The 22061-nt window shown below is 40.7% G+C and overlaps 1 protein-coding gene across 4 annotated transcripts in view; it reads right to left on the bottom strand.

Annotated features, from left to right (window-relative positions):
- ADGB (androglobin) overlaps nucleotides 1–22061 on the bottom strand; it is a 64801-nt gene that overhangs the window by 25515 nt on the left and 17225 nt on the right. For all 4 annotated transcript variants that reach the window (XM_083607569.1, XM_083607568.1, XM_083607570.1 and 1 more), the window contains 14 exons: nucleotides 21077–21205; nucleotides 20203–20297; nucleotides 19273–19447; nucleotides 18281–18371; nucleotides 16866–16998; nucleotides 15629–15674; nucleotides 13625–13790; nucleotides 12133–12196; nucleotides 9097–9199; nucleotides 7716–7860; nucleotides 6503–6617; nucleotides 5200–5367; nucleotides 3761–3896; nucleotides 1699–1824 (listed from right to left, as the gene is read on the bottom strand). In XM_083607569.1, the coding sequence (XP_083463695.1) occupies nucleotides 1699–1824; nucleotides 3761–3896; nucleotides 5200–5367; nucleotides 6503–6617; nucleotides 7716–7860; nucleotides 9097–9199; nucleotides 12133–12196; nucleotides 13625–13790; nucleotides 15629–15674; nucleotides 16866–16998; nucleotides 18281–18371; nucleotides 19273–19447; nucleotides 20203–20297; nucleotides 21077–21205 (1692 nt within the window). The remainder of the gene's footprint in view (nucleotides 1–1698; nucleotides 1825–3760; nucleotides 3897–5199; nucleotides 5368–6502; nucleotides 6618–7715; nucleotides 7861–9096; nucleotides 9200–12132; nucleotides 12197–13624; nucleotides 13791–15628; nucleotides 15675–16865; nucleotides 16999–18280; nucleotides 18372–19272; nucleotides 19448–20202; nucleotides 20298–21076; nucleotides 21206–22061) is intronic.

Genomic DNA, 22061 nt, shown 5'->3' with positions numbered 1-22061 from the left:
TGTGCTCTTGCGGGCTTTTCCCCAGGAGGGAGAAGGGACTGACTGGCTGCATCAGTCCCTTCTCCCACCTCCCAGAAAAGCCAGGAGAAGCCGCGCAGCCCCTTTAAAGAGCTCACGGCTTCTGTGGGCTCTCCGGGAGGTGGGGGAAGCTGCAGCGGATTCCCTCCTCCCTGGCTCCCTTTGAAGCAGCAAAGTGGGAGGGGAGCAGCTTACACTCGTGTAAGCAGCTCTTCTCCCATCTTCCTGCTTCAAAACAACCACGGAGGAGGGAAAGAAGGGGACCATGGATCCTCCGCTGCTCGTGGCTGCAGCGGATTCCCTCCTCCCGGGCTCCCTTTGAAGCAGCAAAGTGGGAGGGGAGCAGCTTACACTCGTGTAAGCAGCTCCTCTCCCACTTTCCTGCTTCAAAGCAACCACGGAAGAGGGAAGGAAGGGGATCCATGCAGCAGATTCCCTCCTCCCGGGCTCCCTTTGAAGCAGGAAAGTGGGAGGGGAGCAGCTTACACTCGTGTAAGCAGCTCTTCTCCCATCTTCCTGCTTCAAAACAACCACGGAGGAGGGAAAGAAGGGGACCATGGATCCTCCGCTGCTTGTGGCTGCAGCGGATTCCCTCCTCCCGGGCTCCCTTTGAAGCAGCAAAGTGGGAGGGGAGCAGCTTACACTCGTGTAAGCAGCTCCTCTCCCACTTTCCTGCTTCAAAGTGGAGGGAATCCACTGCAGTTGCGAGCAGAGGATCCATGGCTCCGCTTCCTTCCCTCGAAGCAGGGTGCGGGGATGCAGGGGGGAAAGAGGGCAGGAAATAGTTGCTAGGCAGGAAGACACAACCACACTTTGACCACTGGAAAGTCCACCTCAGCCTCCCCAGATTTCCACTGAGATGGCCAGGCTAATCTCGATGGCCATAAGTCAGGCTCAGCATTATTAATTGGACTTAGATAAGCCATAGTTCCCCTTCCTACCCTCCTCTGAGGCTCGATTTAAAGAAGCAAAGCGGACAGGAGCCACCCGCTTTGCTGCTTTAAATAGTTTAGTGCAACATTTGATTCAGAATATTTTTGTGTGTGTTTTCCTCCTCTAAAAACTAGGTGTGCCCTATGGTCAGGTGTGCCCTATGGTGCGAAAAATACGGTAGCTTTTATGATATAATGACCAACTGCATTATACAAGCACTGTGGTGATTCCTATGGCATTCTGTGAATAATTCAAGATTCTAGGTGTCAAGATTGGGCCTTGGCCCCCCAATCCGAAAGTCAGGAAAATTGTCTTTGGCAGCCAAAGACATATCCTTTCCACTCCTCATCTGGGCTTCTGGACAGAATCTTCCATCCAGATCCCTTTACAGGAGTACCCTCATATATCACACCTGATAAAAAAGGCAGGGTAATGAACCATCTCACCCCTCTGGGAGTAGACTAAAGAGTCAACCCTTATCTACCACATGAGCTGCATCCAGTGCAGCCCACTTATATACTTCAGTGGTGGACCGGAGTGAAGTCTTGGTTCCTTCAGTCCATTTCTGCATGTAGGCCTCCATTAGCCAACTTAAATTTAGAGTTTTGGTGGGATATCCCATCATCCTCCGTGGCTGGTTGAAGCCAAAGCAAATAGCTGTCTTCAAAGGAGGAAGGTGCTGCCCTGCTCCGTTCCCTAGGGGCTGTGTCAGGGCGCAAATGTCACTTCTCTCAGAAGAATCCTGACCTGGTTTTCTGCCATTCATTAGTAGCCGCACGTAAGACCCTTTCCAGGCAGCCTGCAGTTTAAGTGCAACTTTCTCCTCTTCAGGTGTGGGATCTTTGCTTTGCCAAGCAGAAACATCTGTCAGCTCTAAAAAGAAATTAATACAAAAGTTACCTGCCTGTGAGATTACAATACTTACATCATGTCTACAAAAATCAACAATGGAGTGTTTTATTGTTTTATGATGAAATCCTATATACTAATACACATCTACAAGTGTGGATTCTTATGTAGTCACACATAAGAGGGATCATTGCAACATTTGGTTGCAGTTCCCACTTGTTCATTACAATCCAGGAACCCAAAGAAAGCAGTCTAATGCAACGTTTCTGATGAAAATATATGGTTCTGTACTGTTTCCCTGCAAAATGTTTTCAGGTAACTGGATACTGCAGGACATTTACATGAATTTAGATCAGTTTGATAGATCTGAAACATTTTTTCTCATCTAATGAATGTTTATTAGACCTTACATCAGCAAGCTTAGTGCTGCATCTATCAGTAAAAACCCAGATAGGCCAGGTAGCAAATCAGGATGGTTGGCAGATTATGTGCCCCCCCCCCCGAGCCCACAACTGGCTGCCTGCCTTTCCCTTCTGCTGCCTGCTGCCACCTCATTCTGCCCCTGCTCCCTCCTGCTCCCTATTTGCTGCCAAGAGTGGTGGCATGTACTCCATGACTTGCTCTGGGGATGGGGTATTTCCCCAGAGTAAGGTAATGTTAGTGAAAACTCCTAGATAGTGTCTGTACTACAGCTGAAAATTACTGCTTAAGTTGCCTTTAAAAAGAAAAGAAAAGATTTAAACAGTCATTTGCTGCCAATGGAGAAAAATGGCAGCCCAGAGCATCTCTGAGATGTCTTGCTTTAAGAAAGGAGTCCTTTGTTGGAAGAGCGTGAGTGGGAGGGAATGGTTGGTGGAGGGGAGGAAGAGGAGGGGAACAGCAGAAATGGTGGTGGCATCTGCTGCCATCTTAGGTGGTGCAGTATCTACTGTTGGTCCTGGTTAATCCTGATTGCCAAAAATGGAACCTCAATTTTCAGAGGCAATTGACTGCTAATTGTCAGGTTCTAGGCACCAACCACAGTAGTGGCTTGTAACTTCCCGGAGTTTGGCTTGGCAACTATTGGAGATAAAGCACTAGCTAAACAAAGTACTTAGTTTTGGTCCAGGATGACCTCAAACAGACAGCACGGACAGTTTCATCCTCCACACTAGATGCAATGCATTTACACTTTAAGTCTGGGAACATAAAATGCAAATTGATTTTTGTATTGAGTGCTAGACTTATGTCTTGCAAGCTTAGGTAAGTGATGTGCTGTTCTCCTAGTGTCAAATGCTAATTAAAACTGAAATCCAATTAAAGTTTAAGAACATATATAAGACTGATTTTTTTTTTGTAGGTGTTGCAGAGATTTGAACGATTGCAGTGCTGTTGAAATGGGGAAAGGATGTAGCTCAGTGCTAGAGCATATACTTTGTATGAAAAAGCTCCCAGGTCCGATCTCTGGCATCTCCACATACAGATGTAAAAGACACCTGCCTGAAATCTTGGAAAGCTGCTGTCAGTCAGTGTCAGCAATACTGAGCTAGATGGAACAATGGTCTGTCTAGAGAATCAACAATGTTCAAGTGTTACAGGGCTGTTATTGCTAACATTGTCCTAGTCTTCCTTTGTATTCCTTTGCTTGTGTCTCCACACTGATGCCCCAAAAGTTGGGATCAGAGATGGGTAAACCTCAAGAGTATCACACAAAAACCAAACAAGTTCAATGGCATAAAGGTGTGCTGATGCAGAATTAAAGTTAGCAGCATCATGTTAGCTCTGCTGTATGAAGTTCAAAAAATCTGTAGGCTCCATCAGTTATATGAGAGAATACCACCTAAGAATTTTGTGTCTGGTTTGTTGTGTTAAAAATGGCAGGACATCTCAACATTCAGCAGAATTTTTCTGTAATGGTATCTTCTTAATAGATTATTTAAAAATAAATATTGCTGGTACATTATTCATGTTTTCCGTATACCTGAGGAGTCTGTATCTTCAACAGACACATCACTGTCTTTAAAATCCAAAGTGAAACATCTGTAAGCAAATTTATAGTTGAGAGGAACATTCCCCAATGTCTGTTTTATCAAATGCCAAAAAGCATTATTGAAAGCCTAAAATGTAAAAGAGAAATGGTCAGTAAATTATTATAAATAAACAAATATTTTCTACTAATGATTTTCAGAGGAAAATATTACCAAACACATACCCCAACCTGTATATTTGACTACTAGATAGAGTGGATTTGTAGAATCTATAAAATGGCTCACTCCAACCAGTGGCGTAGCGTGGGGGGTGCAGGGGGGGCCGGCCGCACCGGGCGCAACATCTGGGGCTTAGGGTTAGGGGGCGCAAATCCACAGGTTAGGGGGCGCAAATCCACGGGTTAGGGGGCGCAAATTACTTGCCTTGCCCCGGGTGCTGACAACCCACACTACGCCACTGACTCCAACTAAATGAGTTTTCCTTTTGATCTTTCAAACCAGCCACATAATGTGATCACTATCTTAAAATATGATGACATATAAACAGTATATTTTCAGAGTATCAGATATCTGCCTAGTGACATTATTGTTTCCAAAATATTTAATTTCATAAGCAACCAGAACAAACAAATGGATCTTTTCAACATCAGTCAAAGGTTGGGGACAATTCAGATTTGGGGGCATTGTGGTGTTTGAACAACTGACAACCCAGCAGCAGCAGCAGCAGCAGCAACAACAACAACAACAGTTAGCTGAAAGATATATCCAAAGTCAAAGTATTTTGTCTGAGAAAAGGGCAGTTCAACAACATGTTAGCTACTGCAACATGGGCAGCATGATCCTAAGGCTTGCACAGCCATAGCTAAAGGACAGTCCTTTGAGATAAGAGGAACACAGCTGCTCAGTGGAGCATATTGTAATTGTCTCTAAAACTCATACTTCACTTTCTCATTATTTATATAATGTACTGAAAATTAGGGAGTGGAAATCTGTTCTGAAGACAAGGCTGTTGATCTCATCCATTCTTCACTGTGCCTGCATGATTTGGAAAATGGCCCTTGTGTACCACACTGGCACAAGACCATAATTTCATTTACATAGTGACCAAGGATCACCTCAGTCCAACAGCACAGCTGCTGATTCTATGCTCTTATGTCACTAAGCAGCCAGAGAGCAGGCATCAGTGTGATTATTAGTTCATACCATCCAGAATATGGGGTTAGGTTTCTTGTCAACATTGAGGAAAAGCTAGACTTTTCAAACTATCTGATGTGAAATTAACAAGAGCATGTTTATAGGAATTCATGAGAGACAACCTAAATTTTCATTATCAGGAGTTTCAGCTAATGGGCTGCACTAGAAAAAAATCATTTGGAAAGCACAATATATTCTGCATGTTAACAGAAGGATAAGATTCTTCTTGTTTTTTTACCTTAAAGTGTTCTCTAGTTGTTCCTGGAGCACAGAGGCCAGGAGGACAATGTGTTGCTTCCAGTGTCTTTATGGCTGCGGGAAGGTTTTCTGCATTTCCAAAATTCAGTATCACATTTCCAATGGCTTTCATGATAGTGGTGGCTTGTTCTATGAACCGATAGCTTTCCTGAGGAGAAAATACATAAACTACCATTAGTCAGAACTATTAAAAATATATCACTATTTCAACAACATGCACATGGTCAATTCATTAGGAATTACTGAAGCACTAAACCTATGTTAGTGACTATTACGTTCGTATGTAATTACTATGAGAGTTTTTTTTAATGTCCCCGGGGAGAGGAAAGAGAGTTCCACATAAAGAATCATTTGAAAAATCTATGAATTCAATATACCGTATTGGCCAGAATATAAGCCGCACTTGCAAATAAGCTGCACCTTTAAAATCTGGCTGCTTGGGGGAGGCTTGGGAGCCACGGATGGGACGGGCACCATTGCCCCATGCTCCCAGGCTGCTTTCGGGGGGAGGGGAGCCATGCTGCTTTGCCGGTGCTATAAGGTTGCGAATATAAGCCACACTTTAACTTTTCACGATCGGAAGTTGGAAAAAAAGTGTGGCTTATTTTTGGGCCAATACAGTAGATCAGATCATGAACCACAGAAACCTAAACATAGTGAAGAAACAAAAGGGGGGGAAACTATTGAATGAAGACTGAGCATGCTCAGTGGGTATGGAACGCTGTCTGTCTGCTAGGGGAAAACTTAGAAAAACAGGAGATGACTGGAGAAAGAATAGAATGTCTGGAACCATGAACAGAAGGACTTTACCCTGTAACTCCACTTGTATAAATGTATTTGCTAGCTCTGTTAAACCTACAAAGAAAATCCTCTAGAAAGAAAATCCAGCAGAAATTGAACCACAACTACTTTTTTGAAGAGCTAGGTGAGATCCTTGTGGAGCTCAGTCTGTAGTCATTTCAAAGAATTTTCTCCCTGTATGATTTGGAGAAAAAATGCTGGGCACTTACCTTTGGCCATCAGTGGGGCCTGCAACCAAGTTTCAAAATTGCATAAGCAGTTGTATGTTTAAGCACTATTTTGTGATGATGCAAGTGTCTTCCAGATTCTGCCCATTTTAAAATTAAATTGCAGGATAATTATGGATCTGTGATCTTTTCCATTCAGAAACAGACTAAGTACTTCTCGAACAAAACTTTAACTTCAATAGGAATTAAAACTTGACAATGAACGTTTGTTTCTCCCAATGGGAATATAGCTCCAGTTGTTACGGTAACAAATACCTTTTCAAGATTTGGCAGGACAATATCCTCTTCACCAAACACACATGGGACCATGCTACAAAGATGGATATGGTGCCCTACAGGAGAGCTCGCAGTGAAGAGTAACACATGGCGCCTAGATTTAAATAAGCACACTAATGAACAAAGAAACTAAAATATAACAGGAATTCTAAACAGTCAGTGTAAGTAAACCCCTCTCTTCTCTTTCATTATTTATTGCTTGGCTCTCAAAACATTTAATGTATAAAGGAAAGAGAAGGCTCTAAGACTATTTGGTGGACCACATGTGTTTGTACACTTTGAAAAAAAGTTATATGTGAAAAAGTGCTAAGACTTGTTGGGATTTCATCCAGCCACTAGCAAATAAATATGTAGCTTATTTTGCAAACTAAGTAACCATAGGTATCTTTTTCCTCGTGCAAGAACAGATGCCTCAGGTGGGAGTTGAGCTCTCCCTTGTGGCTGAAACTGAGGTGGGAATCAGAGAGTTCCTGGTATAAAGCTAAGCTCTGAACAAGAGAAGAGATGAGAGACTAGTGAGACACGTTAGCACTAAAAGTCCAAACCATACTGAGGTAAAAAACAACAACACTGACAGCTAGGGAGGGAAACTACCACAAAGGCACCCCACCTTAGAAAAAACACACATACAAAACTGACAAAAATCACAAATGGATTAGAAAGAAGAGGCCAGAAAGACAGCACAAGCTTTGTGAAACTGAGAAATTAGATTGTGGCTTTCCAAGGGAGAGGCACACAGCAACTTCTTTGAAAATGTCAACATTTCCTGTCTGCAAGCACAGGGAGGAACAAGATCCCAGTTGGAAGTGTCCTGTTGCCCACTAGAAAACAGAGAGTTCCTCTGCTGAGGCATAGCTCTACCATGAATTAATTTATTTAAATATTTAAAACTGTATTTTTCATACAAGATACAGCAAAGGGGTATACAACATACAAAGTGACAATAGCTTTGATAAAAGCATAAAGGTGTGTTTATTTATTTAAATATTGAGGTGGCGTAAAAATAAATGCTTATTTCTCAGCCTCAGTAACTCCATGGAAACAATGGCACTGACCTATTTTACAGGATTGCTGTGAGGATTAGAAAATCTGAGAAGGTGTGTAAATAATTATTTAAAGCACTATTTTAAAGCACTATTGCTATGCCTCTAACTCAAAAGGGATCAAAAGGGTGTAGCAGAATGGCACATACCCAGCAGGAAGACTTATCACAGCAGCTTTAGTGGCATATGTATGGATCTTCAGGATTAATTGTCCTGGCGCCAAATTTTTCCATGAGAATTTTTCAACCATGAGGAATCCCTTGGGCAAAACATGGCCTTCTTTTTGTGCACTTGCTATAAAATAAAAGAATACAGATAACTTGTTTTTTTTTTATCACCAAAATGAAACCATTTCCAATATCTTTATATATGCTGAGGATTTTATTTATACCCTGCTCATCTGGCTGAGTTGCCCCATCTACTCTGGGCGGCTTCCAACACATAAAACATAAAAAAGACAAACATTAAAAACTTCCCGATACAGGGCTGCCTTCAGATGTCTTCTGAAAGTTGTTCTTAGATGTAACTTGTAGTTTGTTGCTTGTAAACCTCATAGAACATGATTTATATCTTATAAATATCAGCAGGCAGTCTTTCAAGAGAGTAGACAATAAAACAAAAGGAAAGGAGGAAGCTCATCAGCCTTTTCCTTTCTACCTATAACATGTTAAGTCAAGTTGCCAGGGAAAGCAAATAATTAAAATTTGTAAGCAGTTCTACTAAGAAACAATGACACACTCAAATCCTACATATGCCTACCACTAAGAGGCTTACTTCAGGTACATGAACAAAGAATTGCAGTCTAACATGTTTCTTTTCTACACCTTCTTGAACAGGTATAATCTAGAATATGCAAGGAGTGAGGAACATGCTATGTTACCCCCTCCAGATCTCAGGTAATGAGATGCCTCTTGTGGTGGCCAACAAACCAAACTCAAGGCAATGATAGGAGACAGAGTAGACTTGTTCTTCATAGGTTTCCTTGAGCCTCGTGTGCACTGAACTAATGCTGAAGGGACTATATGTACTATGTGCCTTCCTTAAAGCCTAAAATAGAAAGCTTAGTAGTTGTGTGGACTGGGAAGCTCTAGGAGATTAATGTAGGGGGAATGGTAGGGACGGTGGTGAAGAGAGCAAGCAGGGCTGCAGACCCTAGAACTCCAGTAACAACTGAGCCACATGTAAGGCTTTTTTATTCTGACATATGCCTTGAGGCTGTTTTCAATTGCAAATTATGGCAAACTATAAAAGCAGCCTCAAATTATTATGAAGAGGATGGAAGTTGATGGAACTTTGATTTGTTTGTTAATAACATGTGCCGTTCTACTACAGACTCTGGGCTTAAGAAGAATTAACTGCATCCAAGACTTTCACCAAACACTCATGGTAAAATGAGAAAGTTGTGTGTCAACATAGAAGAAGATCACAAATACTGTAGCTCTAACAGAGTTCTATCTTTGAGTACCTCTTTGTGAAGAAAATCACAAGAATCAATACTTGCATTACCTATCTATTTGATACTGATCTTACCTCCTGATTCCCCCCAGTGTACTAATGCAGAAAAGCTAACCAGGATATCAGTAGGCTTCAAACTATCTACAGATAAATAATAGACAATACGATCCTCCACCATCTGTAAGGAAAAAAAAGAGTATCCATGTTTATTATTTATCTAGTGTTGGAGCAACTAGTATTTGGCAGCATTTGAGTTATATTTTAAACACTGTTTTTCAAATCAGTGTATGATATAAAGTGAACAATGAAAAGTCATCAAGCAAAACCTTAGGTTTTGCTTCCCCATAACATTTAGTTTCTATTTTAATCTACTGAAAAAAGTTAAGTTTATCCTAAGAATAATTTTGTGTATGGCTTCCTACAAGGGCTGCTCATTAAAGTTTTTCCCTGACCCACTTCTGTTATCATAGGAGGATGAAATTGTACATGTATACATCTCTCCATAGGTAACGTGGTAATTTGTAGCTGCATAAAGCGATGGGAGAAGTGTGTGACTCTTGCTGGTAGCTATGTAGAGAAGGACTAATAACTGTGCCCAGTTTCATTTGCCTCAGTCCATGGGAAGTACATCAGGGGAAATCTTTAATGAGCGCCCTTCGTAAACTACTGGTCTAAATATTTTAAAAGAGAAGACACAAAAGCTAGTTAACATGATGAAGCAATGGGTTTAGGAATTCTGCAATTAGATTTTACTTAATTAGCACAAAATACTTAAACATAAGGGACGCGGGTGGCGCTGTGGGTAAAACCTCAGTGCCTAGGACTTGCTGATCGTAAGGTTGGTGGTTCAAATCCCCGCGGCGGGGTGAGCTCCCGTCTTTCGGTCCCAGCTCCTGCCCACCTAGCAGTTCGAAAGCACCCCTAAGTGCAAGTAGATAAATAGGTACCGCTTTCTAGCGGGAAGGTAAACGGTGTTTCCGTGTGCGGCGCTGGTGCTGGCTCGCCAGCTGCAGCTTCGTCACGCTGGCCACGTGACCTGGAAGTGTCTTCGGACGGCGCCAGCTCCCGGCCTCTTAAGCGAGATGAGCGCGCAACCCTAGAGTCGGACACGACTGGCCCTGACGGGCAGGGGTACCTTTACCTTTACTTAAACACAAGTCTCCTCTCCATTTGCCCCCCAAAATTGGCCCTGAGGGAGTCAGGAGAATCCCAGAACAGTATGAGTGAGAGGAGAAAGGGGATCATTCCATCTGGCAGGCTGAAATGCTTGTCCTGGCGGAACAATCACCTTAGTACAACACTGAATTCTTTCCCATGTATTGGTCCAGAATGTGCGACTTGCTTTAAAAATGTAGAACAAATGAAATTCTCCTCAATTTCTTCTAGGCCTTAGGGTACAAGGGGTACAAGGGGTACTTGAATTGGCTGAATGTCTAATAACTTTATTTCACTGTATTCTAAAATGTTTTGGATCCACAGAAAATTCCACAGCAGTGGACTGGGATAAGTTGATATTCCTACCCCTCATTCCTCTGGCAGCTTCCAACTCCCAGAAAGTTTATAATGAGAATCAGGGGACCCAGTTAAATGGGGTAGGCTGTGGCATGTGGGGGGAGGGATATCACAGAAAATCAGACATTGGCATCTTCCATGAGATGGCTGGGGGTAGGCTTTTATCTGGATTCAACTCAATATAAATTTGGTGACAGAGTTTGAGGCTTTATACTGTTATTACGTTGAAAACCTCTATAATAGTAGTTGCTTGGTGACATGGTCTGAGAGGAAAGAGAGGTGATCACTTTGAAAAGGTATTAGGCAGGGCCTAGAGCATGTAAATTCATTCTGATTGGGCTGGGTGATAGCAGACTCTGATTGTACAGAAATTCTAGGGTGGGGGTGCCAATAGTCAGGAAAGGAGTTGAAAAATGGTCAGTTAAGGAGTTGGGGAAAGACAGGGAAATCGGAGGGGAAAGTTGAATCCTGAATATTAATACCCAATGTGTTTTTAATACTCCATCTGGTGAAAACCAGAAGAAGGGAGCTGGTGACTGAGTAGGTCTGAGAGGCTGCCCTATGTAAAGGTCTTAACAGAGGAAGGTTGCACAAGCAGGTTTTTTAAGCTGGCTAAACTGTCTAAGCAACTAGAGGAATTTGGTGGGTCAGAGGCAAATTGACTCAAGTAACTGGACTGGGTTGTGGCTGCATTTGACTGGGGTGGAGGTTTAGGTTTAGGGATTTGGCCTGAGGTAAAAGTCACTTAGAGGGACAAGGGTGGCGCTGTGGGTTAAACCACAGAGCCTAGAGGACCTGCTGATCAGAAGGTCGGCGGTTCGAATCCCCGCAACGAGGTGAGCTCCCGTTGCTCCTGCCAACCTAGCAGTTCGAAAGCACGTCAAAGTGCAAGTAGATAAATAGGTACCGCTCCGGCGGGAAGGTAAACGGTGTTTCCGTGCGCTGCTCTGGTTCGCCAGAAGCGGCTTAGTCATGCTGGCCACATGACCCGGAAGCTGTATGCCGGCTCCCGCAGCCAATAAAGCGAGATGAGTGCCGCAACCCCAGAGTCGGTCACGACTGGACCTAATGGTCAGGGGTCCCTTTACCTTTACCTTTAAAAGTCACTTATCTTGATTACTTGATAACTATTAGTATTCCTTTGTGCACAGTATCCCTTTTAAATAGCCAATGACCTTAGTTAAAAGTTCATCATATCTCTCATGTTGTTGTCCAGCTCATATGTCAGCCTACTATACTATACAAACTACAAAGAGGTTTCAAAGTATTCTGAGTGAATTGATGGCAGAGGAAAAATTTAAAAATACAATTATCTAAACTTGTGTTTATACAAAATGAGGCTAAGGGAACTAGTTTCCCTGTCAGATCCAAACTGAAATTCTGCAGTATCTCTGATCCCAAAGTATCATGATAACATTGTTTTTAATGTCTGTCATTTATATTTTAGGATTTGTATCAATTATTTCTGTGCGAGGTTTTTGTAGATAATAACATTTTACTGGCGAATGAAAATGTTTACAGAATGGATACAAAACTGGGATTCACAATGCCGTTATAGTTTACAAAGAGATGAATGAATCATGTAGTCAGTGCACTTACTCTAAAATCTGACTTCTGATAGGTGTAGCTATAGGTATTTGGCTTGTGGAAAACATACAAATTCCTAAGGAAAGCAAACATCATTATTTTAGCATTAATTATACAGAAACCTCCCCCTCATGCTGTGCATCACATTTTACTGAATTATAAGAGAACTGAAACAAACCATCAGGATTCTTTGAACAGTTACTCAGTATGTTATTACCATCTAGCAACAGAAGTTAACTTCCAAATTACATGAGTTTCTGAAATTGAAAATGTGAATAATCTGTCACCATTCTGAACTGCAAGCAGTAATTAAGTCTAAGTTTCCATTGTTCATTTAGGCTACAATCCTGTACTCCATTGCTGAGAGTAGGCCCCATGGAATTGAATGAGACTTGTTTTTTAATTGATGCGCATAGGATTGCACTGGTAGTTGTAGTTGCAGCCATGACAGAACTCTTCCATTACCCCTTTATCATGTTCAGGTTGAATTTAGGATGTTTATGAGCATCAAATCTGATGTAAAAAATATAACCATGTGCTTAGGATTTCCCTAAATGCTAAAAGGTTATGTGAAAGGACCTTTTTACTTGTACATTTTTTCATTTCACTGTAACTGTGTTTTCATAAATAAAATAATATTTGGCATTTCAAGTCAATTATGTATGAGGGAAGAATGTGTCCAGTGAGTCATTCTTATGTCCAGGAGACGTAGAACCAAAAACCAATGTGAAAGCATATAGAGTAAGTTCAAAGAACCTGGTTTCAGGGATGGGGCAGCAAGAGGCAGAATGGCAAGAACTGCGAGGGACCAAGAGTTCTGTGTGGAGGAAGTAAAACAGAGCTTGCAAAGGTGCTTTTGTAACCAACCAGACAGGCCTACAGACCTATGGGCTGTGATGACATCTGTGACCTTATGGGTCTAGCCATTGGGTATGTGCAGCTTGTTCTCTAAGTAACAATGGAGGGGGAATGCTAGGAGTTTGGCAACTGCTTTTGAAGACAATTGTTCTTGAAAATTGATGTTACATTTATTAAAGAAGGTTATCAGACATCACAGAAATCTCTTACTGGGCAACATCCATTGTTGCATGAGTGGACTTTTGCTTGCACAATGGGACTTCCCCTTTTTCTCTGCCATCATGTCCTCCCCAAATCTACTCCAGGGGTTCCCTGAACCATCAAGAACAGCTTTTGAATGTATGCAGGGAACTGCAATGGGAAGGAAAGAAAGGGAAAGTTCTGTCACACCAGTAGAAGTCCATTCTCCTAGTGGTGGCCACCACTGGACACCATCCATTGTCTTAAAGAAAATACAGAAAATTGCTAGGAATCATCAGATGGCAGATTTATAAGAAAATCTGCTGAATTTCTAGTATGCACCACAGAGACTGAGGATGCTTTTTGTGTAGCAGCCATGAGTCACCTACGCAAATTTGAAGGATAATTTGGAAAAGTCCACAAAAGAAGATATAGCCTCTGTAACAATAATAAAAGCATGCCTTACTGAAAACTAACACAGAAATCTTCATAGTCCATCCATATTTCCTTGGAGATGGGGCTCTTTTCTGATTCAATCTCTTCCTGAGATTTATTTCCTAACTGGTTATTAGTAGGTTCTGTTGATTCTGGCATTGGAGCTGCTTCACTACTTATTTTTTCAGTCGATTCCCCTGCACAGATAAGGGAGGAAAAAAAGATGTCCTTAAGTTTACACTCAGAAATGAAAGACTATATTCTACTGGTAAAGTTGAGAAACATAAACAGGGCAAAATTATCCTAGTAATTTATCATAAAGCAACTTAGCAATACTGTATATGTATACCCATAACAGCCTAAATCCTCACTGATTGCTGTGAAGCTGCATGCACTACAAAGGCAAATGCTTTGAAGATAAATGGACTGAACTATTCTTTCTTCTCTTAAAAAGGTAAAGAAAGGAGAGAGATTGAATTTCTAACTCCCAGAAAGCAGCACAGTAAGGCAGCCCTCTTTAACCTGGTGCCCTTCCGATATTTTGGAATACAACTCCAATCAGTCCCAGCCAGCAACACTGTACAAAACATCTGAAAGGTACTAGGTTGGGAAGGGCATGTTTGTCTAGCAACATAAGCACAGATGAACTATCAATACGTCAGAAGAGAATTCTCAAAAGCAGAGAAGCATTTTTTTGAATATACACCAAGACAGCTGCAAAATAATGACTGAATCAAGGAGGATTTGTCCATAACCCCTTGAAACAGGACCCCCAAACCAACATATTGCTTGCATACTGAAGATTTCATACATCTTCAAAAAGAAGAAATAAATTATTTGAAGACTGTGAATTGAAATGAAGGTTGTGAAGCTGTGAACCTTTTAAACCCAATTCACAAAAAAACTGAATAAATGAAAACATAACGGTTATGCTTCACCTCTAGAGGGCTCTCTAGGTTAGCCCTGAAGCATGCCGGCAACGAATGCTTCTCTGTTTTACCTAATCTCTAGTAAAGAAGTTGCCGAATACAGGGTTGTCAATGCACATCCTTGAAACTATCTTATACACCATATTTTAAAATAATCTGTTTTTAAGAGACAAGCCCAACTGAAGTTCTGGAAGCATTGTGCTCCTAGAAGTCAGTCTGTGCTAACTCTGATAAGAAGGGAGCTGAACAACATTTCCCGGATCAATATGACAACCTGAATTTAGTTAACTGACTTTTGCAATTCACTAGTGTTTGGCGCAGGTTTTGGCTCAAAGTATTGAAATACATTTTTAAATGTGTATTTTGAGAGAAAGCAAGTTAAGAAATGCAGATTTTGACAGAAAAGGCCTATTTAATACCCCCCCCCCAAATATAGATTAATGTGGAGATGCAATAAATGTAATTATAAGTGAACATAAGAAAAAGTGACACAGAACAGAAATAAACAACCATCCATCCCTACTTACGGTAGGTTACTGCTATGTGATGTTTCTGTAGTTATATGATAACACAATGTGAAATATTAACACACATGCTCTTTTGAGAGAGAGAAGCACTCATGTACTTTGTGCATGTTTTGACAAAGTTCATGAAGCATTAAAAGAGATTAGGTATTATTAAGAGGGCTTCAGAGAACACAGAGCTTTAGCATTTGGGAGTGTGATATAGGATTGGTTCACATGTAAACCAAACCATGGTTTAGCATAGTTTCCCCCAAACTGAGGCTCTTTAAATGTATTGGACTACAATCCTATCACCCCCCATAAGCAAAGTCAATGGTCAGAGATTATGTCAGCTATAGTCCAAGATTATTGGAGGGAAATACTAGTTTAATGTGATGCAATATTAGAAATTCCTTTTTACCAACTGCTTATTTCTCTGGCAAGTTTTCATTGCTATTCTCCCCCTATAATTTTGCATTGTAAGACACCTTGGAACTAGCTATTTATAGAATTTTTACTTCATTTATAGCTAAATAACTGAATGAATGAATAAATATTTTCCTATTCAATAGAGAATTCATTATTCACAATCATATTAGTTACCTCTGGTGGATCCTTCCATAGTATGTGGTGCAGCTAAAGTAGATTCCTGCAGAGTGGGGAAAAGTTTGTTTAGAACAATACTGACAAAATAGCAAAAAGCAAAATAAATTAAATGTGTCATAAATTAGAAGTGTCATAGAAAGCTAGTTATCTGTAGCAAACGTCCACAGTCTGGCAAACCTCACTACACACTCCCTTTCCATGAGACTGCGTGTGCATGTGCACACATGTGTGCTAGTGTTGGCTTCACTGCAGGATGTGAGGCAATAACTGAATGCTTTAAACAACTCTGTTCTCGTCCCTAGGGACAACTCTTAAATCCGAAGTATGCTCAGCCCTCTACTACCAAATTGCCTCTATGCATGGTGGCAGATTTAGGATCATGCCCACCAATTCCATTCTAGGACAGATGTTCTGCTCTCAGATCAATATAGTACTGGTAGTCCAATTTAAGGGAATATTTCTGTATTTTTACAAATTGTGTCCTCCACGTTACAGTATGCTCAATAAAGGTTATAAAATGATAGAATCTGGAATCCAGAGTACAATCATAGCTTGGAAGACAACCGGAATCTATTCTGGAAGCCCGTTTAACTATCAAAACATTCGGCAACCAAGGTGCAGCTTCTGATTGGCTGTAGGAGCTTCTTGCAGCCAATCGGAAGCCGTGCTGGACGTTCGGCTTCCAAATAAACCGGAACACTCACTTCCGGGTTTGCGGTGTTTGAGAGCCAAAACATGCGAGTGCCAAGGAGTTCGGCTTCCAAGGTTTGACTGTATAGCCCCCAGAAGACGGATGGTGGAAGCTGTATTTCCCAACTCATCCACACAGGCCCTTAAAGCCTCTCATGGGACTTATGAGACACTGGTGAATGGGACAGAGGTTTATACAACCTGCCCAGCAGCATTTTGTGCTTGATAAGCATCTTGTTTTTGCTGCCTACCTGGGACTGCAAAAAAACAGGGCCAATTTCAAACCCCAACAGGTTATACATGCGTGGCTGGTAGGCTGAGTTGTGCTTGCTTGGCAAGTTGTGCAGGACTGATCTAGAATGATTTGTGAACATCACTTTTTTACTACAAACTTCAGATGAATCACAGTCTTCTGATTTATTCAAATGCAAAGAGAAAAAGCTCAGCAACATTTTTCTTTTTTCAAAAAACTGATCATACAGGAAGTAGTGTACACAATTTTTAGCATGAATGGAGAACAACCCATGCAGGGTAAAATCTTCACCTGAGAAATTTCTTCTGTACTTGTTAAATTTGAATCTCCAGAAGAGTCAATTACGCTTTCATCATTTTCAGTGACAGCAGGAAGACTGGATGCTGGAAGAGATCCTTTTTTGAATGTAGAAGGTGGGAAATGGCTAAATAAAACACAGATAAATTAACATTCATCTCTAAATAAAATGTATATATTAAAATGTCCAGCCGATTAACTCTACTCCATTAGCAGTTACCATAAAAAGAAGTCTTACTGGAAAATAGGGAATATCCAAGGAAAATTAATTTAAGTTCAGAAATCAAAAACACTTCCTTGCACTTTGAGGAGGTGAGATTTACTAATGAAGCTTCTAATCCTGGTACCTGTTCTATAAAAGAAGGTAGACTTTTTTTAAGAGCAGAGGCTCTGCTCACCAGAGGCTGGGCTAGCTGTTCCAAGGAAGTGGGAGGCCTGTTTTAGGCTTAGTCTGGGTTCACTGTTTATTGGAGCTACATTCAAGCTTTCCTTGTCTCACTGCCAACCTAGGTGCTACTAGGAGCTATCCAGGGTGCTACTTATCTAACAACCTTGCCGGTTTGCCTCATCCAGATGTTTTGGGACAACTCCCATCATCCCTAGCTAACAGGACCAGAGGTCAGGGATGATGGGAATTGTAGTCTCAAAACATCCGGAGGGCCGAGTTTGAGGAAGCCTGGTCTAGCATATGCTACCACTCGGGCAAGAACCTTGTCTCCTGGCTGAAACCACTGCCTGGGAGAAAACAAGGGCATCGTGTTGATTACCATCCATTGCACAAGTACTTTTGAAGCATAAATTGTAAGCCATCATTTCTGGTAGTTATTTTTTGTGATTGTCTTTTTTGTTTTTAAATCTGTTTTTAATGTTGTATTTAAATTTTTTGCAACCTGCCCTGGGACCTTCAGGGAAATACACATTAGAAATAAAATCATCATCATCATCTCCAATTGCTTATGTAGCCCACCCCCCTCGCACATGCATGCTGCCTCTCGTGCTGCTCTAGGGAATCTCCAAATCCTCTGGTTCAGTTTTTCGGGGGGTGGAAAAGAATCTGAGAAAAGTGCCTCTCCTTCCTCTAACATGAATGCAAGTCTGATTCCAACATAGTGTCTTTTGGACATATAGGAAGTTATATATGTCTAATGGGATTTTTGAAGTTCAGGTTATTTCAAATTACAGCATTGCCATGAACTTCTATGAATACAAATCACTTGTGGCACATTTCCCCTCCTTTCCTCCCTTTCTTCCTCTATTGATAAACACACCCCTTTAATACTTTGTAGTGTTAAATTGTTGTTGAATTCACCTTTATTGCACAAAATACCATTATTTATTAAATTTTATATAACGCTTGATTGTAGGTTTCCAAATATAATTCACTGAAGCCCACTGGTTCATATACTTACGTGTCTCTTGGTATTGGTATTGGAGAAAGTCTATAGCTCAGAAACGGGCTAGCAAGTTCAATGAATTGTTCTGGCTTTTTAATGACAGGTTCTGGAAGGTAAAGAACAAAAACAGGAGTTCTTCATAGTTTAAGAAACCCTCGACAAAAAAAGACTCTCATTGAAAAATAACAACCTGAATCCAGCGAATAGTATCTGCAGGTTCTATACAATTAGACTGCCTTTCATTCAGGAAGGTGAAATGTGCACACAGACAAACATGGTTAGCAGGTTTATGTTAAAATGTTAACAGCACAGATTTAACAAGAAAAAAATATTCTTAATGTTGTAAAGAACATCAGCCTCACCTTCATGACAGTACCAAAACAATGACCCAAACTGGGTGATCCCCTTTCATGTCACCCCTTTGGGGTCAGCCCACCAGCAGCAGTCTTGCCCTGTGGGCAGGAAAAGAGGCTCAGATGCCTAGAGTCCTCCAGCTGCTTCTGCCACAGCTGTAAAGCTTCAAAGACAGATGTTGACTATTAGGAGCTTGAGGGAGGGATAATATGATAGTAATATTCTTCTCTGCCACTCTCTTTTCTCATTAGTCTGGCCCAAACAAATAAAAAGTCAACATTCCTCCCATCAATATGATAACACTTTCCACATTGCAAGTTTCTGTGCCAAACCAGAGAAGTGTCCTATACTATATTTTGTGTATGTATGTGTATTGCTGTGGGTCAGATTGCTTTCAGAAGACACAATATATCCCTATGTCTCAAATGTGGTCAAGACAAGGGAAACACAACAAAAACCACACAATAGTACTACTTTCAGTATTCATTTCAAGCACAGAATAATACTTATTAGGTAAAGTAAAAAGCATCTGAATTTTCATATATCAATCCTTTTGATCCTCTAAATGGCAGTGTGGGTGAAATCAAGAGACAAGTATTACATTTTGGCTTATTGTTAGTTTAAAATATACTGCAAAGCCTGGAAAGACAAACCTTGGGGTTCATCAGTTACAATTGTTTCTTTTTTCTGGCGGATAAGTTTCCAACGAGGAATAGGTGGTGGTTTTGGAGGGGCTACCAGGGGACCAGACCTTGTTCTGGTTAGCAGTGCAGGGTGACTGTATATGTGGGAAAGACCATACTGCCGCAACTGCTCAGATGAATCAGCCTGCAAAAGAAAGAGGAATAAAATGCACAATGGAGGCTGTGTTACACATAAAAATATCAAGAGGAAACTAATTTTGGCACAATTATGTAATTTCTGACTACCATAATTGTTCTAGGACAGAGAGCACCGTGTTGCCTCTGTATGTGGGGCCATTAACAGCCCTAAACTCCATTTGAGCGCTCCAGTCCTACAGTTACCAAGACAGAGTATCAAGGAGGTAGAAGGGGAATATAGAGGAATATAGGAACAACTGCACAGTCCTGTAAAAACAATAAGACTCAGGTTTGGAGTGAAAATAAAATATTGCACTGTAACTGAGCTGTAATTTCTCTCAAAGACTGTTGGCAAACTTGGCCAGTCACTAGCATAATTACAGCCCTGTCTACTTCTAGATTATCCTTCATTATGATGGGCAACTTATTCTTGGCTAGACCTACATGGAAAGTCTCCAGTAACATTGGGAAGATATCCCTGTTAATGGTAAGAATGATATATATGCCAGGATTCCAATTAACTGCACATTGCTGTACCAAGTTTCAAAAAAGGAATGTTTATGAAACATGTATTTCTTTTTAACAAGTCAAAGCACTTAAGGTATAAAACCAACCAACCACAAACCTGAGCTGGACAGAGGCAGAAAATTGGTCTACAAACAGCCCTTTTCACAAATATGTTTTGTGTTCTTTGTTGATATATTTGCTGTTTTTATTCAATTATTAGTTCATATTTTGAAGGCAAAATAAACAAAGCCTTACCATTTTCCCTAAGACAAATATCTTTCTTTCAGACACATAAAGAGGCATATAGCAAGCATATACCACCATCTGTGGTTGCAGTGGTGTTGCAGAACCTATTAAAAAGAACCCATTGCATATTATTATTAATTAGATTTATATACCACCCATCAAAAGATTTCAGGGCAGTTCACAAGATAAAAATACAAGATAAAAAAACTCCAAAACAGTAACAAAACCCCCCTGAAATGCTGCCACAGATAATAGCTCAATATTATCATAACTATTATAGACCTTGTTAGGTGCTATGTTGCTATAAAGGCAAGAAATGAAACTTGATTTCACCAATTTTGTTCAAGTTAAGTAACCTTCCAGGCACAGATGAATGGAGCAACTTTAGAACAGTGGTTTCATGATCAGTTAGGGCTTTACACTTAAACGGCATACATTTTATTCACTTTTTTTTCTAGAGACTGATCTGCCCCTACGTGACCTCTTGTGCTTAGAGCAGAAAAAGAGCTAGCCAAACCATGGAAGGAACTAGCAACCTCCAAGCGAATTGTTCCATGTACCTTCCTGCTTTTCCCACAACAAACCCAAAATTTTAGCAACGTGTTCAGGATTGCAGTTTACCTGAAGAGGTTAACTTCTTCAGACCACCTAAAAGAAGATGGGAATGTGGGGCAATATACACTTTCCCTGAGGCTGAAACCAACTCTGAAGTACTTTCTGCCTGCCTTTGAGATTAATTTGTGTTTCATGCAAACTGGTGTGATCTTTTGCAGTCTCATTCAGCTGAGGAAAAGCCTACAATCCTTAATTATGAGCAGAAGTCAATAAAATATTCGCTGTTGAGATCAGTTGTTACATACATCTAGGAACAATTATAATTTACCATCAAGAAACAGCTGGAGAGAATTTTGAAAGTCAGAAGATACGCGTCCAGAATGAGGCCCTGGCCTAAATTTATCCCTTTCACCATCTTTGCTTCTCTTCTTTCCAACATCTTTTTGATCTTGCTTCTCTACCAAAGAAAGACAATGCACGTGTGAATACTACCATACATAGTCACACAACACCCAGTGGTCCTTGTCTCAAGCAATGGGTAGTGCAGAAAACCGTGAACCAAAATTCATGCCTCTGTTTTAGATAAATGTTAAGTTCAAGATAAATCATGATTCTGTGTTCAAGGCAACCTTTACAAACGGCTCGCCACTCATATCTTGTCTATAACCTTTCCACGTATTTTAATTAAATTAATTAATTAATTAATTAAATTTATATAACACCTTTATCTTCCAAGTAGCTCAAGGTGGTGTGCATGGTTCTCCTCCTCCCCATTTCATCCTCTCAACAACCCTGTGAGGTAGGTTAGGCTAAGAGATGGTGACTGGCCTAAGATCACCCAGTGAGCTTCATGGCTGAGTGGGGATTCAAACCCTGGCCATAGTCCAGCACCACCCATTAGCAACTATGAGAATCAATAACCCACGCAGAGACTGTGATCTTCACAGATGCCCCCATGCAAAGCCCCAGCAAAGACTGGAATGCCAACGCAGGGGCTTCGTGAGCAGATAATATGAGTCTCTCTGGAAAAGAACTAACACGATGCCTGTTTACTGGCCTGCCTAGCGGTTTTATAGCAGAACAAAGCACAAAGGATAACGAATAGTCACCTTTCTTTCTTATTTAAAGTGTTTTTACACTGTACTTTCCATTCTAAAGAACCTTTAAGACACTTAACAACAATATTGATAAAGACTATTCATATAGAATAAAAATATAATGCTTATGCAAAACTATAAAATATTATAGAACATTATAGTAGTAAAACTACAGTGGGGATAAAATAAAATAAAAAATACAAATCCCAGTAGCCT

The sequence above is a fragment of the Podarcis filfolensis genome (assembly GCF_964270895.1).
Source record: "Podarcis filfolensis genome assembly, chromosome: 3".
In the NCBI taxonomy this organism is placed as follows: domain Eukaryota; kingdom Metazoa; phylum Chordata; class Lepidosauria; order Squamata; family Lacertidae; genus Podarcis; species Podarcis filfolensis.
Note: the sequence above shows the minus strand (reverse complement) of the source record. Positions and strands in the feature narration are given on the sequence as shown.